This window comes from Canis lupus, chromosome 1 (genome assembly GCF_011100685.1).
Source record: "Canis lupus familiaris isolate Mischka breed German Shepherd chromosome 1, alternate assembly UU_Cfam_GSD_1.0, whole genome shotgun sequence".
Lineage (NCBI taxonomy): Eukaryota > Metazoa > Chordata > Mammalia > Carnivora > Canidae > Canis > Canis lupus.
The window spans coordinates 1,022,228-1,039,568 of record NC_049222.1 but is presented as its reverse complement, the minus strand read 5'-3'; the positions used below and the strand labels follow the sequence as shown (position 1 = coordinate 1,039,568).

At 59.4% G+C, this 17,341-nt stretch overlaps 1 protein-coding gene across 6 annotated transcripts in view; it reads left to right on the top strand.

Moving 5' to 3' along the window:
- NFATC1 (nuclear factor of activated T cells 1) overlaps positions 1–17,341 on the top strand; it is a 96,083-nt gene that overhangs the window by 52,999 nt on the left and 25,743 nt on the right. Inside the window, exons 9-12 of one of the 6 annotated variants that reach the window (XM_038525723.1) lie at positions 3,900–4,032; positions 7,766–7,825; positions 15,541–15,923; positions 16,035–16,230. In XM_038525723.1, the coding sequence (XP_038381651.1) occupies positions 3,900–4,032; positions 7,766–7,825; positions 15,541–15,923; positions 16,035–16,230 (772 nt within the window). Of the gene's footprint in view, positions 1–3,899; positions 4,033–5,484; positions 5,563–6,177; positions 6,516–7,765; positions 7,826–15,540; positions 15,924–16,034; positions 16,231–17,341 lie in introns of those variants that run through there. The other 5 variants (XM_038525724.1, XM_038525725.1, XM_038525726.1 and 2 more) reach the window with 5 other exon arrangements.

Below are 17,341 nucleotides of genomic sequence, written 5' to 3'. Positions count from 1 at the left end.
AAGAGTGTGGTCCCCTAGCTCACCCCTTGGCCGTAGATAAGTGTGTGTTCCCCTAGCTCACCCCCTGGCCAGGGAGAAGTGGGTGGTCCCCAAGCTCACCCCCTGATCATGGACAGGTGTGTGTTCCCCTAGTTCACCCCCTGGCCATGGACAAGTGTGTGGTCTCCTAGCTCACCCCCTAGCCGTGGACAGGTGTGTGGTCCCCTAGTTCACCCCCTAGCCGTGGACAGGTGTGTGGTCCCCTAGCTCACCCCCTGACCCTGGACAGGTGTGTGGTCCCCTAGCTCACCCCCTGGCCATGGACAGACCTGTGGGCCCCTAGCTCACCCCCTGGCTGTGGACAGGTGTGTGGTCCCCCAGCTCATCGCTGGCCATGGACAGATGTGTGGTCCCCTAGCTCACCCCCTGGCCGTGGACAGATGTGTGGTCCCTTAGCTCACCCCCTGACCATGGACAGGTATGTGGTCCCCTCGCTCACCCCTGGCTGTGGACAAGTGTGTGGTCCCCTAGCTCACTCCTGGCCGTGGAGAGGTGTGTGGTCCCCTAGCTCACCCCTGGCCCTGGACAGGTGTGTGGTCCATCTGACAGTGCAGGGAAATGGGAAGTTGGCTTATTCAGGAATCATGCTCAAGGCAAGATGGTAGTGTTGTCTGGGGCCCCAAGGGGCCCTGGGCTGTTGGGGCGGTGTGAACAGGGAGCCTTGGTGGGCTTTGTTGAAGCCAGCAGGCAGCTTTTCTCTGCTCCGCAGCAGGTAGGCTTCCCAGCCCCGAGTGGAGATGTGGAAGTGGCCCTCCAACGCTGCTGGCTCTCGGCAGGCCCTGGGCCACCTGCGCCCTCACAAGTGGCTCTATCGGGACAAAGCATCTTTTCTTGTGACTTCAGCTTCCTTTTCCAAAGCTCTGATCCACTTACCAGAAGCCTTTCCAGTCTTGTCAGATGGAAAAGATTCCTCCCTGGCCCCAGGGGGAAACCTGCGCTCTCGAGCTCGCTCCTCTCCCAGGATGTCCAGGCACCCTCCCGTGTTCGGGACCTCACACGCGTGCACACGTCTCCTGCGGGTCCTGTCCTGTGTCCTGCGTGCCTGAGTAGCCCCGGGGAGGCGCCGTGGGCCGCAGGCAGCTCGGCTTCCTGCTGCTGCTCAGCTCACAGGATTGTCGTAAACACACCTGGCGGTGGGACAGACAGCTGGAGCCGCCCCCAGCAGCCTCCCGCATGTGCCCCGGCCCCCCAGCTGCACTCCCTCCCCCCCAGCTCCCCTGAGCATGGAAGAAGCCTGCAGAAATCCTGCCAAGTCTGCATGTTCGTTTTTGTGTCATTGGCTTGTCTTTTTTACTGAGTGGCTGCATATTTTAAAGGAAGCCTGTTAATAGTTGTTTTAAGAGAATCATAACAGTACGTGTGAAGAGGGAAGTACTTTAGTTTTATGATTCATCCGTATCTCTTAATTGAGGTTTATTTTTATAGACTGATTCTAACTATAAAGGAATATATTATTCGTTGTGGAAATTTGGAGAATGTAGCACCTGGTGTAATTGCACCACTGCTGACATTTGGGTGTCCATCCTGCCAGGCTTCTCCTGGTGCGTGCATGTTCGTGCACATGCATGTGCCTGCATATATGCACACACACACACACACACTCGTTATGTTGCACACAAATTTTTTTTTTTAAGATTTTATTTATTTATTCATGAGAGACAGAGAGAGAGAGAGAGAGAGAGAGGCAGAGACACAGGCAGAGAGAAGCAGGCTCCATGCAGGGAGCCCAACATGGGACTCGATCCCCAGTCTCCAGGATCAGGCCCTGGGCTGAAGGCGGTGGTAAACCTCTGAACCACCCGGGCTGCCCTCGCACGCAGTTTTTAAACAAAGCAGAATCCTGCTGTGTGTGTGGTTTATGTGCTGTTGTGAGCAGTGTAGACGATGCAGTTTCTTAAAGCGAGTTCAGGGACCTATCAAGAGCTGTTTGTTATCCCTGTTCTGTTCCTGTCCCAACAGGTGGCAGGGACGACAGTGCCCCTCACTGCTCTCCCTTCCATGCCTCTTCCTTCACCGCGTTCCCGGGGGGATGGTGTTTTGCATACTCTGTTTAGAGAGGTAACAGAAGCCCCCAGTCAAGTAGAATCTATAAAAACCAAACCGTCAAGGCCGGGCCTGGTCCGACGCCTGCTTCTGCCCTGTGCAGTCCGTACAGACCCTCGCAGGCCCCCCGTGGACGGCTCCTCGTGGCTCACCTCATTTTCATCCTCTGTTTAAGTAGGACCTCTTCCTCTCCATGTCTCCTCTTCCTCCGTGGTGGTCAGACCACTAGCTCTGTGCCCCACGGGGGCTCGCCGTCGCCAGTGCTAGCCACGTACAGCACCAGCATTTCCTGCAGGGTCCCCGTCCACCCGTCCACGTCCTCGAACCCTTAGGAAACAAGCCCAGATGTAGACCCCCTGCCCTTGATCCTCATGTGCAAACAGGGAAGCTGACATTCAGCATGGTGGCCCCGGCCCTGAGCATGCACCCTCCCCCGTGTGACCCACCCTTCACCCCGTCAGCGCCAGGTCTGGAGCGTTAGTTTTGCCAAGGGGACAAGAGACCCATTGCCTCTTCCAGGTGGGACACGTATGGAAGCAGTGAGCCCATTTAGTTGGGAGTGAGCACGGCCCCAGGGGATGGTGCCCCGAGGGGCCCTGCCACCTGCATGTCCTCCCAGATAGGCTTCTGTGCCTTGGTTTCTTTATCTGTAAAAGGAAAATGTGGGGCCTGATATTCTCTTCAGTTTCCCATTTTAACATTTCTAAGATTCCATTACTTAACACGATTCAATCAATTTTGCTATTAAACTGGGTAACGAGCTACAGTTTCTTTAACAAAAACTTGATACGATGGATTTTTCTTACTCATTTTCTCTAAGTGCTAACTTAAATCATTTGACAAAGAAAACTGAAGAAACATTTTGGATGTGAAATCCTGTCGCTCGTGCGAAATCAAGCACAGCATGGGCGCCTGTGAAGACCTGTCCTCTGAACATTCAGGCACCCGGCGGTGTCCGCCACTGACCGCCAGCCTGTGTCTCCTTTTATCTCATGCTGCCCACCTGACTTGTTTCAGGCCTATACTGGAAGGAGCAAAATTTTTGTGACCATGTTGCTAATTTGTATTTTGGACTGTGAGACAGTAACAGTGCCCACCAGGAAGCATCTGTCCCCGTTTGTGCCATACATTCTCACTGTCCACCCACTCGTGTTGAGCTCACCTGCCTTCCATTCGAGGGTGTCTGGGGGGCTATGACAGGCTTCGTCCCATACCTGTCCCTGGGATGCATCTCCAGGAAGCACCTCCCCTGGGTCCTTTTTTTTTTTTTTTTTAAGATTATATTTCTTTATACATGAGAGACCCAGAGAGAGAGGCAGAGACATAGGCAGGAGAAGCAGGCTCTCCTCGGGGAGCCCAATGCGGGACTCGATCCCAGGACCCCGGGATCATGCCCTGGGCCAAAGGCAGACGCTCCACCGCTGAGCCCTCCAGGTGGCCTCTCCTGGGTCTTCATCCTGTCACCTGAGCACGGCTCCATCCACGAGCCCTGTGTGAGACTTTAGCCTGCAGAGGTCACTGGCCATGGTGGTTGGGGCAGGCAGATGCGTGGGGGTCTTTCGAGGACCTCTCCGGCTGAGTGCCCCCTCTGCCCTCGGCTCAGCACCAGCGGCTTGGCTCGGGGAGGTGTCGGTGGTGTCCCCGCTGAAGCCCCAAGCCAGCCCAGCTCCCCTGCGCCCGCCGGCCCTGGGTGCCGGGCTGCCCACGCCTCGGGCGAGCTCTCTGGGGCCACCGTGAGGGAGCCCTGGAGGGGCGGCGCGGGCTGCTCTGGTGCGCGACATGCTCACTGTGTCCCCCTCTCTGCCATGTCTCACCAGAACTCGCTGGTGGTCGAGATCCCGCCTTTTCGCAATCAGAGAATAACCAGCCCGGTCCAAGTCAGTTTCTATGTCTGCAACGGGAAAAGAAAGAGGAGCCAGTACCAGCACTTCACCTACCTTCCTGCGAACGGTAACGCTCTCTTTCTAACTTTAAGTGAAAATGAACCGAGGGGGCACTTTTTCTAAAAGACGGAAATGCCGAGAGGCCGTCGCCACGAAGCAGAGTGGTTGTTTCGTTGTCTGCTTAAGCTGCATAGTCATCCTGTTAGCAAGACCCTGTCCTCAGTTTTCAAAGAAGTGAAGCTTCTGGTGTATTTTCCTTCGTTACTGTTCTGGGCGGGGGCTGCATCTTGAGGTAATTACTGATCATTGTGCTGGCTGCTTGCAAATATAGACCTGCCCGGGGGGAGACAAAGGACAGCCCTCTGCGCTCAAAAGCTGAGGTGGTCTAGATGTGTGCTTAAATTCTCTAGATGTTTAAGGTGGAAAAGCAAATAGTCATAATTATTTTGCAGGTGCCTTTAGAAATAAACCCATGCTATTGAGCCTAAAGGCTGGTGCTTGATGTGGTCATTAACTAACATTAACGATTTCTGTGCTTGTGCTAATGTCCCACATCACATTCTTCTGTGAATAATTGCGTCTCCCGGTGACCATGAGGCTTTCAGGCCGAGCACCTTTGACTCAACTGGAAACTGCCCTTCTTGAGATTATTCACACACTTGGAGGGTAGACGCTTAGAAAATCAGTTTGCCGTTTCAGCTTAAAATGTTTCCTGGAAGAAAATACTGGTGTGTTTTTTCACCCCCTGAACCAGTAGAAAATAAATGTGCTACGCGTGGTCCTCAGAGCATTGCCTGGCACTGACTGGGGGGCCGGGGTGTGCGCTCAGAGAGCACGGCATCGCCTGTCATTCTGAACGTGATCGTGTCCTGTTGGCTCAGCTCTTGCCGACGGTCTTTGTACTGTAGTTCTAAGCACTTAAGGTATTCGAATCATTTAAGAGGGAAGTTAACATTACACTAAAAACTATTGCGAAAGCAGCCATGTTGCCTTCTTGGTAAAATCAGGATTCTCAGAAGGTTTCGTTTTCTCTACCCATAACGTGTCATTTACAAAACAGACTAGACGATAGAAAGCCCTGGAGTATCTGTGTTGACGTCAGCTAGAATTAACTGTTTCTTGGGCAAATGTTAGCTGTGCTTTTCAAGATTTGAATAATGTGATCTTGTTATAAAATGACCACATCACAAGGTGGACCCAGAATAGGACTGTGAAGGAGGAACGTGTGCCTGTGAGCAGCTCCACCAGAGCTGTTTGGTCTCAGATCTGTGACCCCGCTTGGGTTTGTGGGACTGCCTCGTGCAACCCAGCCCAGCTCGTCTGCTCTTGGACTAAGGTGCAATACATCTTACAAGACAAAATATTTAGTTATTTTTGGAAAATGTAATGATTCTGTTCTAATTAAACTTCAAGCATGGTTGACCAAAAGTTGAATGTTTTAAAGAAAACTAGGCTTTATAAGAAAAATTACTTTTTAAACCAGTTCAGAAAGTATGTCTCACGTTGATGTTTTCTGCAGTCCCTGCTCTGAGAATAGCACACTCTCCAGTATCAGTGGGAGAGGGCCTGGCCTGTGACCTGCATGCCTCTCTTACAGGTGGGGACACTGAGCCCCCAAGGATGTTGTTATTAAGATAATGGGGTGCCCCGGGCTGTGTGTATGCCATCCAGTGTCCACCCTGCATTGGGAATCACGTCCTGCAGGCTCACCCTACACAGGCCTGACTGCCCTGCTCTCTGCCCCGGGACCCCATCACCACTCTCTTCACCCATCTGGGACCCCGTGATCCCATTACCATGCTTTCCACCCACCTGGGACCCTGTAACCCCATCACCACCCTCCCCATCCACTGGGGACCCCATCACCATACCCCCCACCTACCCAGGGACCCTGTCACCACGCCCTCCACCTGCCCTGGGACCCGGGGACCCCATCACCATGCCCCCCACCTGCCTGGGGACCCCGTCATCATGCCCTCCACCCACCCTAGGACCCTGTCACCACACCCCCCACCCACCTGGGACCCTATGACCCCGTCACCATGCCCCTCACCCACCCTGGCACCCCATGACCCCATCACCATGTCCCCCACCTGCCGGGGACCCCATCACCACCCTCTCCACCCTCCCTGGCACCCTGTCACCTCGCTGCCCTCTGCCCAGCTTTTCACACCCTTGCTCTAAAGCAGCCCACCTGCACCTCTCTCTGTAGCCGGTGCTCCACAGACACAGTCTGTTCTTCCAGTAGTGGCCAGTCCATCTGTGGGCTGCGTACATGCCTGCCGTTCTGGGGACCTGTCTCCATCAGGTTTCAGTGTCCCTCCACACTTCTGCCCTGGAAATGTGCTGCAGTACCTGGGAAACCAAAGCATCCACGCCGCCGGCCCCTGGGAGCTCGCCGGTCCCGAGTCTGGCCCGCCCAGCCCACGCACCACTAGCCTATAAGCTCCCAGGAGCAGGGGCCTCGGCCAGCGTCTGACTTCACGGGTAAATTGCAGGGGCTCCCCTTGTGTGGTTTTAAAAATAAATAAGAGAATGAATGCAAAACTAGAGCTTGTGTGTCTGGTGTTCAGTACAGCATTTCCGTCGCCGTGCATGCTCGACGGCCACCCAGGCATGAGCACACACTCAGACCTGGCTCTTAGCGCCCGTGTGTTAGCATCTTGGTGCGCTGCCAAGAGAGTGTCCCCTGTGTGTGCTCGGCTGACCTCCCCCGCTCACACCAGACTGTCTGTGCGGAGTCAGAGCACGTGCGCTGTGTAGACGGGGGTTGGGGCCTGGGCTGGCCAGCATCAGCCGCCTTCCGAGCTGTTTCTGGTTGCTGCCCCTGTGTGGAGACCTGGCTTGTGAGGTGCTGGTTTCGTCAGGCACCTGCTGCTGCGTGGCTGGGAGCCCAGCATGGCCCCAGCTCCACTGCCGCCAGGTTCTCTGAGAGGTCAGTGGATGTGCTGTTGAAACGTGCGTGACTTAGGAAGTAAGTCCACTTAAACTCTACCTGTAACATTCATTTTCACATACAAACACGTAAAATCGAGAGCCATTTTAGGTTTTCCATCAAAATTAGGTGTGGGTGCAGACGGGGGCGTGGCAACTCTCCTCACAGTGCCAGTGCCCCCAGGAAGGCCACCTCACACAGACGCGGGACCCTTGCCACCCCAGCGTGGCCCTAGGGAGTGCCGATGTCGGAAGTGAGAGGACCAGAGTGTTCGTTGCTGGGGGCATGTGGGCCCGTGTCACCCTCCTGTCGCCTTCCCCGCTCTGGTCACGTGGGCAGACGGACCTCAGCTTCCGGGGATGATGCCCACCTCACCCTCCACGCGTACCACCCACCGCCTGAGGGGCCTCTGGTCTCAGGGTCACTGTCCAGGGTTGGCCTGGCCAAGGGGCCAGGAGGCTGGGTGTGGGGGACTCAGGATGGTGAGGCTCCCTCAGCCTGGGGGTTGGCCCAGCGTCTGATGGGGAACAAACAGAGTGCCCTGCCCACTTGGTGCCCTCGGCAGCCACTGAAGGCCACAGAGGAAAGCTGTTCCGGAAGACGCCGGAGCGGCACACATGGAACGAGAGGTCTTGTTGCTGCTGGGTTACCACAGTTTTCCTTTGTGCCTAAATGCTGTCGTCAAAAAGGAGAACATCCCGCATCTGCATGTCCGGTCGGGCTGCATGGGCTGTGGGCACCCTGGTGCCGACTGGAGGGCCGGCCTGCCGCAGGAACACGGGCACCCACTCGAGTGGGTGGTGGCCCCGGGGCCTGGGGGTAGAGCATCCGCCCGCTCTGGCTCCACATGTCACTTTCCCCGCAGCTGCCCGGGCCGGTGACCAGCGGATCAGAGGCTCAGACAGGAGGGAACACTGCATTCCAGGTAGGGCCGCATGGTTAGGTTCCAAACACCATGTCTTCAGAATGAAAAAGTAACCCACGGTGAGTGATCAGGTCTTGGCGGGCACATCTTTGTGTCTGGGGTGCTCTGGGTCAGGTTCCCAGAAGTGCCTGTGATGGCACTGGGGTCCCGCCCATGGGTGCCAACCGCTGAGCCCGGGAGGGTCCTGGAGCTCCAGCAGGGTCAGCCGGAGTTAGCTTTGAGGACACACCTTGGTTGGAGGTCCCCGGGTGGCTGGAACTCCCTGCCTAACCTCCGTGCACAAGACACGTGGTCCTGATGGTCACAGCCGACGACCCCTCCCCGTGGGCGACCCTCACCAAATTGTCTCAGGACTGTGGGCAGGGAAGTGCCTCACCGCTGGGAAGAAGGTGCCCGGGAGGCCGGGCCTGTGGGCTGGGATGGGGCTGAGGGCTGGGGGAGCGCCGTCGGACGAGCACCAAGCGCTCACAGCACTGGCAGGCTCCTGAGCCAGTAGCCAATGGAGGACATGCTGAGACCTTGAGAGGTGGAAGGACGGGTTTGCATCACTGAGTCTAGAAACGGGAGCGTCCCCGGAATCAGGGCCTCAGGCCTGGCAGCCGGCACAGAACCCCCTGAGCGTCAGATTCCAGGGCCAGGCTGCCCTGGGCTGGCCGGGTTGGTGGAGGGATCTCACCCATCGGCCCAGAGGCCTGGTCTGTGCAGCGTGCCCTGGGCCTGCCTTCTCCCTAGGGCTTCCCAGACATTTACATTAAAGTTTAATCCCAAGTGATGACCGCTGCGAAATCAGTACAGGTGCTGAGTAGTGGGCCCATCAGGAGACACTTCTGGGACCCTTGCAACACTCCTACCAGGCTGGGTGCCCTCACACAGGCTCCTCTGGTTGCGGCCTGGGCGCTGCACCTGTGGATAAGGAAGCGAGCTGGACCGCGAGCAAAGCCCACAGAGGCCACAGCTTCTGGGGCGTGGTGTCCTCCCAAAGAGGGTTGGGAGCTGCGTAAACACGTGGTCCTTGGGCCCAAGACCCTGCCCAGCGAGTGCTCTTGCCTCACCTGATGGGCTGTGGAGGCACCGCCGACAGAGCCAAGAAACGGGGGCCCCGGGGGCCCCAGGCTGAGACCGCCCCCAGCCCCACATGCTGGGAAGGCTGGAGCTGCACCTGTCACAGAAGACCAGAGGTTCCAGACACAGCAGATGATGCAAGTTTCTGACCCACAGGCATGGAGGGTCAGGTCAGCCAAGGGGGTGTCCATCCTGGGGACTCCCACGCACCCTTCTTGGATGCCCTTCTAAAGGCAAAACAGAATTGACATGGCGGGCAAGAGGCAGGCAGGGGTACTGGACAGGTGGAAGATGGCCCCGGGCCTCCTGGCAGCTGCCCCCGGGCCCGCAGGACCTCCTGTGACCGGGCCCCAGACCAGGGTCTGGGGGTAGAGCATCCGCCCCTGTGGTCAGTGGCACAGCTGGTCCCCACGGATGTTCTAGAATGTTCTCCCAGAGTCCACTCAGCTGTGCGATGACCATAACACAAGCATGTGCATTGGCACCTGGAGCAGGGCCAGGCCTCGAGGTGAGCACTGTCGAGTGAGGCACTTTGACCTTCCTCCTCGTTAGAGCCTCACATGGCCTGCATGAGGCTGTTTCTGTTAAGTCCTGTTGCTACTGACTGTCCTGGTATCTCAGCCAGAAAACGGGTGACCAACGTCTTAATACTCCTTTCACGTCTTTAGCCTGAGGTGTAGAGGTGAGGGGGCTGGCTCTTCCCAGCCGGGGAGCCAGGCCATGAGCATCCTAGGCAGGAGTGAGTCTCCAGAGCCCAGGAGGAGCCACAGGGGCTCGGGACCGTCCCCTAGCTCGGGACACTGGCCAGCTGCCCTGACGGTTCCCACATTAGCTCCTCATGCCATGTCTGCCACCCTGGTATGCATGTGGCCAGCTCTTGGGTATGGACCTCAGGGGTGACAGGCCCCAGGGCTCAGAGGCAGGAGAAGCAGAGGAGTGTCTCCCTCCCAAGCTGCCCAGTGCCTGTACACCCCAAGGACCCTGGTGTCCCGAGCGCGGTGGAGAGGATTTGAACTTGGAACAGAGCCGATGGTGGGACGAGGAGCCTGGGCCTGAGAGGCCGGCCCTGCAGGGAGTGTGCTGGGGGACGCTGGGGGCCGGCGGGGTGGCCGGGGCGGGGAGACCGGGGGCGTGCATGCAGAAGGTGACGCAGATGGCATCCTGTCCTCGGGAGCCTGGTCCCACCAGCTGTCCAGGAGGTGTGTCCCTGGGCTTGAGTCCCCGCCCTCGCGGCAGCTGCTCAGCCACCCAACACCAGAACCAGGAATGCATCCCCTTCAAGGCAGTTTTGGCAGCCATGCACGGCCCGTCCTGCCCGGCGGCACTGAGCCCACTTGGGTTGTGGCTCCGCACACATGGGAACCCAGAGGAGGTGGGGCCGGTGCCGCAGGCTGGGGAACCCTCTGCCGCTCAGTCCTCGCCCGTGTCCGCGGGGCCAGGACTCATCCTGGGACTGTCCACGCCCCTGCGACCATGGAACCGTATCTCGCTGGAAACTTGGCTTTTCCTATAGATGCCAGTTAAGCTGCGTGGGAAAGATGGGAGCACGTCCCTCAAGGACGCGAGGTGGGACCCCAGCCCCTCGGCGCCCCCAGCCCCGGCCAGCCCTGGATTTCACTCTGGGCTCTGGATGTGGAGAGACCATGGTCCTCGCCCCTCAGGGCTGCCATTTCAAGTGGTTGCAGTTATGACTTTTCCCTTCTCCTTGTCTAGGAAAGGCGTGCCCCGGAGTCACCGTTGTGGGTGTTTATGTTGATGGTAAAACTGGGGCTTTAATGTCATGCAACAAACAGAAAACAATCTGCACTTTGTTCTCTGGGGTTTAGAACAAAAACCCTTTTGTCCAAGACTGTGCAGAGTATCTGGGAAGAGCTAGCATGTGCGGGGAGATGGTGGCCGGGCAGCACTGCCACCTGGGGTGTTAAGGTCGGTGGCCTGGGAGTCATCGCACATGAAGGGGAATCTGTCAAGACGTCCGTTGGCCACGCTTGGCCCTGGAGGCTGGACGTCCAAGGGCTTAGGGCCAGCAGGGTGCATCTGGGAAAGGGCCCCTTGAGGCAGCAGTGAACAGGGGGCACTTCACCAGCCCCTGAGCATGGCTGCTCTTATGGACCCCTTGCGGTCAGCTGCGTGGATGTGAGTCTGTCTTAGAGAGACGGGCCCCTGGGGTTGTGACCGCATGGCAGGGCAGCGAGCGGTCCCTGCAGGACGCAGGGCCCCAGGCAGAGCGCTTGGGTCCCCGAGGTCCAGATTCTTCCCCAGATGCAGCCGCAGCCCATCCACGTGTGGGAGGCTGCTCGTGGAAGGAGTATTTTAAAGAAAAGACAGGGTGGAAACGTGTGTTTTCTGTTTGTGCAGTTTTATAGTTAGAGAACTTTAGGCGCCTTGTGTGCTCCTTGGTTAACAGGAACCTGGGCCCCCTCTCATTGGCATTTTGAGGTCCAGGCCTCACAGGACAGCTTGCATTTTGTGTGCACTGAGGGCCATCACGGAGAGAAGAGCAGGATGCGTGAGGTGCTGGGGCTGGTGGGACCCAGGCCCAGACATCCCATCACTAACAGGAAGGTTTGTCTTAACTCACCTTGGGCCTTGGGCCTCCCCTGGGCTGGGGTCTGGCCCAAACAGGACATGTGGATCGAAGTGCTTGATGTCGCACTTCAGCGAGAAGATAAGCTGTGTCTGATGATGGACAGGACACATGAGGTTGTAGGGGGATGGACCGGGTGAGAGGGGATGGCATCCCCCTAGGTGCTTGGGCTCAGCCGTCATGTGCGTCCATGACTGCCTGTCTGAACGCTCCCTGGCAGGATTCCCACCACGTTGCTCTGGCCACCTGTGGGAACTGGCCCTGGTCACTGCCATCTTCATCCAGGCGAGTCCCGGGGGCTAAGGCCCAGTTCGGAACCAAAGCCCCGACCCCACTTCTCTATCTTGCTACAGGCTCAGGCCATGTCGTCATCAGCCAGGCCTCTGGGTGGCTCTGTCCTGCTTACCTGCTAAAATAGCCAGTGGTGGCCGTTCACCACCTGCAGGGCGTCCCTGGGTGAGAGGCAGCTGCCACCTGAGGCCTGGCCCCTTGGGGAGCCCTGCACCTGGCCGGGTGTATGTGCCCTGCACTGGATTACGAGGGATGTGGGAACCAGGTGGGTGGGGCGGCCATGGCTGGGGGCCCCAAACCCGCAGAGCAGGACACACGGGACCATCTGTGTGATGCTTGGCAGCGCGGCCCAGACCTACGGACCCCAGGTCTGCATCCTGGAGCTTGGACACCTCCAGAGGGGTGACCAGGAGTCTGGTCCATGCAACTGGGAAAAGCGGCGGGTGCTGTCATGAGCCCCCCTGACCTCAGCAGTGGTTCCAGGACGGGGGGCAGGTGGCCAGAGCTGGGGGATGGGGGTCCCCGTGGCAGACATGAGTGTCTACAGGCCAGGACTGTGCCCTTGGGGGCAGACAGCTGCTGGCAGGGCTTGGGTGGGGCGGGTCCAGGGGCAGGCGTGTCGGCTATGGGGTCCCTGCTCTTGGGGCAGCTGCCCACTGACCGTTGACAGGGCACATGGCTCTGGGAGCCCAGGGGACATCTGCCGTGTGCTCCACACGCTGTCGCCGTCATGCAGCCTGGTCTGAGCATGAGCTGTTCCAGGTGCAAACACCAGCGTGGTGCAGGGGCACCCCACGTCCTCCATGAGAACAGGCTTTGTAAGCAGCAGCCATGCTCAACATCAGCATTAATCTTTCACACACTCGCATGCTGTAATAAATCTGGATTATAAACGCGCCGCTGGCCCAGCGGCGTGCTCTGCTGTCACCACCCCTCCTACCCCAGCAGCGAGGTGCATGGCCAGGCGGAAACCAGACATTGCGTCACACCAAGCGCCAGGCCTGGAAGGAAGCTGCTCTCGGCCGTGGACGAGGCCCCGCCAGCAGCTCTGCAGTGCCCGCGGCCCCCGCTCAGGACGTGGCCTTTTTCTTCCCTCACTAATAGGGAACAGGAGGCACCTCCTCACTGGCTCTGATTTACAGACACCAAGTTCCTTTCCTTTGAAATCCACATGAGACGTGCAATGAGGATGCTGCTGTTGGGGCCTGTGAGCTTCTCTGGTGCTGTTGCCCAGGCCATCCCACGGCCCCGGGGCTCCCGTGTCTGGGCCCTTGGCCTGCGGTCAGCCGGCTCCGGGTCCTTGGGGTCTCTGTTCAGAGAAGGCCCAGCGCGGCGGTACCGGGATGGTGTTGGCCCTGCGGCGTCCCCCATGCCATCGGAGTGACACGTGTCCTGGGTACCCCCTCGCGGTGGTGAGGTGGGCCGCAGAGGCCGGCGAGACTGCACCGCAGAGATTCCTGAACGGGTCACAGGGAGCCTGGTGACGTGGGAGTTAATGCCGGTCGTAAAGGACATCGCCACAGGGGCACACTCGAGCAGGCGACGCCAGCCTACTGCTGCCACCAAGGGCAAGCGGCTGGGCCCCTGACACGCCCCTGGGGCCACTGCTTCTGGCCATGTGCTCGCTCTGCACCCCATGTGACATAGCAGGTCAGTCCTGCTCACTGATATGTCCCAACTATGTGGGGCTGCACCGCTCTACGGTGTGACACAGACAGGTGGGAGTTTTTAAAGAGCTCGGGGGACACCTTAGGAGAGAGACAAGCTGGCCCCCACGCCTGCCTGGCTGGAGCTCCAGTGTGGTGAGCAGAGACCCCATGGGGGTTTCAGTTTAATCTGCCAGATGTGTGTGTACGTTCCTAAGATGACGAGGTCTGAGAACGACCAAACTCATTTAGAACTTAACCATCGCCGTTCCGTTCGCCAGTGCATCACCCTACATCTTTGACCAGAGTACCCATGGGGCCAGGGCTCCTTGGGGAGGACACGAGGGCCCGTTGGCCTCATGGGGGCTGCTGTCCCCTCCACCATTTCTGGAGACAGGCCGGACGGTCCCAGTTGGGGAATGCTGTCGCCCTGGTGGGAACCACCTCTCGCCACTGTCTAGATGCAACTGTCAGATGAGCAGGGTCTTGGGCTGTTCGGGTCATGTGGGGGCCCCCCCAGTCCCACCTGGTGGAGCTGCTCAGGTAGGCTGCCTGGGCCGGGCATGTGCCCTCCACTGGGGCCTGGAGTCACTGCGGCCTCCCCAAGGAGCAAGACAGGCTCTTCAGGACACACACGGGCCCTTGGTGGCCCAGAGCGTGCATAGTGGACGCTCGCACGGCAGTAAGATGCCAGTGCGGATGGCCCTTGTCAGGCCCTTTTCTGCCACCGGTGGCTCGTGTCTGCAGACAACCCCTGCTGGGGCTCATCCTAGCCTACACCCTGACCCCCAGCCCACAGAGAAAGAAAAACCCCTTTCTCAGCAAAGGCACCTGAGTGGTGTGAGTGCAGCAGCCCCTCCTGACAGTTCACAGGCACCGTGGGGGCCATGCAATGTAGACGGGCCCAGCACCCCACCTACCTGCTTCAGAGACTGTCTGGTGCCCTGCAGCTCCCCTGGGGCTCACCTGCCCCCAGAAGGCAAAGCAAAGGGGGAGGATCCTTTGGGGAGAGAAAGCCCAGGTGCTGGGACTAGGCGCGACACGGGAGGAAGCAAACTCCAGGAAGCTGCTGGCCACACGTGTGGATGCCACCCCCGAGCTGCTCACGGCTATTGGTGGATCTCAGAATGCAGACGTGCTTTGCTTTATTTAAGGTGGAGCTGGGGCCACCCATAGGCCCCCCGGCCACCTTGCCTCTGTCTTACCCCCAGGGGAGGTGGAAGCAGGGGTGGAAGGTCTGGAGCCCACCGCTTACCCATGATACTTCCAGGGGCAGCACAGCAGCCTGGTGCGGCCCCAGGTGTGCAACTTCTACACGCAGATGAGCAGACAGGCCTGGAGTGCACGGGGCCGGGGGAGACCCCGAGGACACAGCGGGTCCTGTGGAAGCCCCACGGCTCGCCGGCTATTCCTGACCGACACTCCCTCCCAGGCAGAGGGTGCTGTCCAGGCCTGGTGGCATCGGACAGGCCCCTGTGCCTCGGTCTGCCAGGCAGCCCCTCTCCCAGGGAAGGAGGGATGAGAGGACGGCCCTGAGCTGCATAGGGGCTGCGTGGCCAGGGCGGTCTGTCATTGCTGTGTGGCTCCTCCATGAGGAGCGGACCCGACAGAAATGTCCTGGGTGGGCAAGTGTTCCCCTAACATCCAGGGCTTCCCCCACCCTGGTCACCACGTACTTACTGCTTCCCTCACTTCCCTTGGGCTTTAGGGACGCGTCCGTGCTGTCCCCGTGCGTGTTCAAGATCCCCGAACGTGCAGACGTGTATCAGATGGGGCGTCAGTAGCAGGGGGAACGCTGTCGCACGTCCAAGTGCACATTTTTGCTTTGATTACTACAAATCCACAGGCCCTGGGGTCCCGAGCTTCTACTGCCGTTTGCAAATGGATTTTTATAGCACATTAGTGCTGGGGGGGATTCCAACAAAAACAGTGTTCTCAGTATTAGAACCAGCTGCAGCTTCCTGGAGACGGTGACTCACGCCCTCCCCTTAATTGGGTGGGAGAACCAGGCGGAGACGCGGGGACTCAGTCAAGATGCGGTTTGTTTTCCAAGGGTGCCCTAGGCTGCCCGCCCCATCCATCACACCCATGCGCAGCCCGTGTTTACCCAACGTCTCTGCTTCTTGCAGCTCCAACCATAAAAACAGAGCCCACCGATGATTATGAGCCCGCTCTGCCCTGTGGACCAGCGAGCCAGGGCCTGAGCCCGCTCCCCAAGTCGTGCTACAGCCAGCAGCTGGCCATGCCGCCTGACCCGGGCTCCTGCCTGGTGCCCGGCTTCCCACCCTGTCCACAGAGGAGCACCGTGGTGTCGCCGCCGCCCAGCGCTGGCCCGAAGATGCACGACCTCTCTTCCACCACCTACAGCAAGGGCATGGCCAGCCCCGGCCACGGGCACCTTGGACTTCAGCGACCGGCTGGAGGGCTCCTCGCTGCGCAGGAGACACCGACACCTGCGGGCGTGCACGCTGGGCCCCCACAGCAGCCCCCCCCGGCCCTGCTGCGACCACAGGTGAGTGCACAGCTGAGCAGCCACTGTCCCCTGGGCCGCCGGCCAGCTCTCTGTCCTGACAGCCCCTCCTCCTCACCACCGTCCGGTCCCCAAGAGCCGACCTGTTTGCAGTCCTGCAGCCCCACCCGCCCATCTGAGATGGGCCCGCAGCAGCACCGACTGCCGAAGGCTCCGAGGAGCGAGTCTGCAGCCCCCCGGCCTGTGCCGCCGCCCGAGGTGCGTGAGGACAGTAATCATAGTCTGGCCCCCATTCCCGTAACGGTCAAGCGAGAGCCTCAGGAGCTGGACCAGCTGTACCTGGACGACGGTAAGTGCCCGCAGCCTGAGGCGCACACTCAGCCTGGTGCCGTGTCTGCGAGCGTAGCAAGGAGGGGTGTGCGCCTTAGCCACCAGGCAGAGGAGCGTGCGTGGCGTGTGTGAGGCACATCCTGCAGCCCCTGGGGGCATTACCACCAGCTGGTGGCCTGCTGTGTGGCCCACTCCTTGGCCAGGAGTCCCATGGCGCCGAAGCTGTGCCAAGTGTTGCCCCACACAAGCCAACTGGTTGTAGCAGCAGAGGCCGCCCAGCAGTGGCACGTGGTTCTGGGTCCCACTCTCTTGTTTCTGGGCGTCGTAACAGCTTCATGGATCAGGAGAAGGATTTGTAAAGAGGGCTTAGCTGAATGTGGGTAACATTTCCCCCCAGGCAGTGGTGCTCCCATCAGGCACCCCGGGGAAGGCAGGAAGCTCACAGTTGAGCATGCACAGTCAGGATGGTGTGGAAGGAGATCCTCTCGGTTCACCTGCAGGTCTGGGGCCAACCCCCCAGTGCTGAGCTGTGTCAGCCATCAGTGGAAGACACCTGTTGCTCCTTCCTTTGGGATGCGGTGCCGCTAGAGCCACATGGGGGGTGTGGGCCTCTGGCGCTTTGCTCCCCTGACCACTGGGCATCAGCCATGGGAGCAGAGGCCCCGTGCGCTGCCCGGGGTGCCGGTCTGGTCCGGGGCCTCGTAGGCTCTGTGTGGATGGTGGCAGGTGCCAGGCACCCGTCGGGGGTGCTTCCAGGCTCCTCAGGTGGAAGCTTTTCTGGGGCCAGATGTCCACCTGGCCGGCCGCTGAACTCAATGGGGCTGAGAGCCAGGACAGCACTGGCACGCGCCCCCACTCCCCACTGCCTCCTCTCGCTGTTTTCCTTGAAAGTGATGTCCAAACACAAAAGGTTTGCTTCTCCCAGTATAGCGGGCTTCGTTGAGGTCATGTGTCTGCGGTGTGAGTCTGCAAGTGTCCACAGCCCTGATGCTGCTGGGAGTCCTTGCTCCTGCAGCTACTGTTCCAGGGTGAGCAGCCGTGTGGGCACCGGGTGGCCAGGGCACACATGATGGCCTCAGCCCAGGGCCCAGGCGGACCAGGCTCCCAGACTGCAGGGACCGGCCACCCCG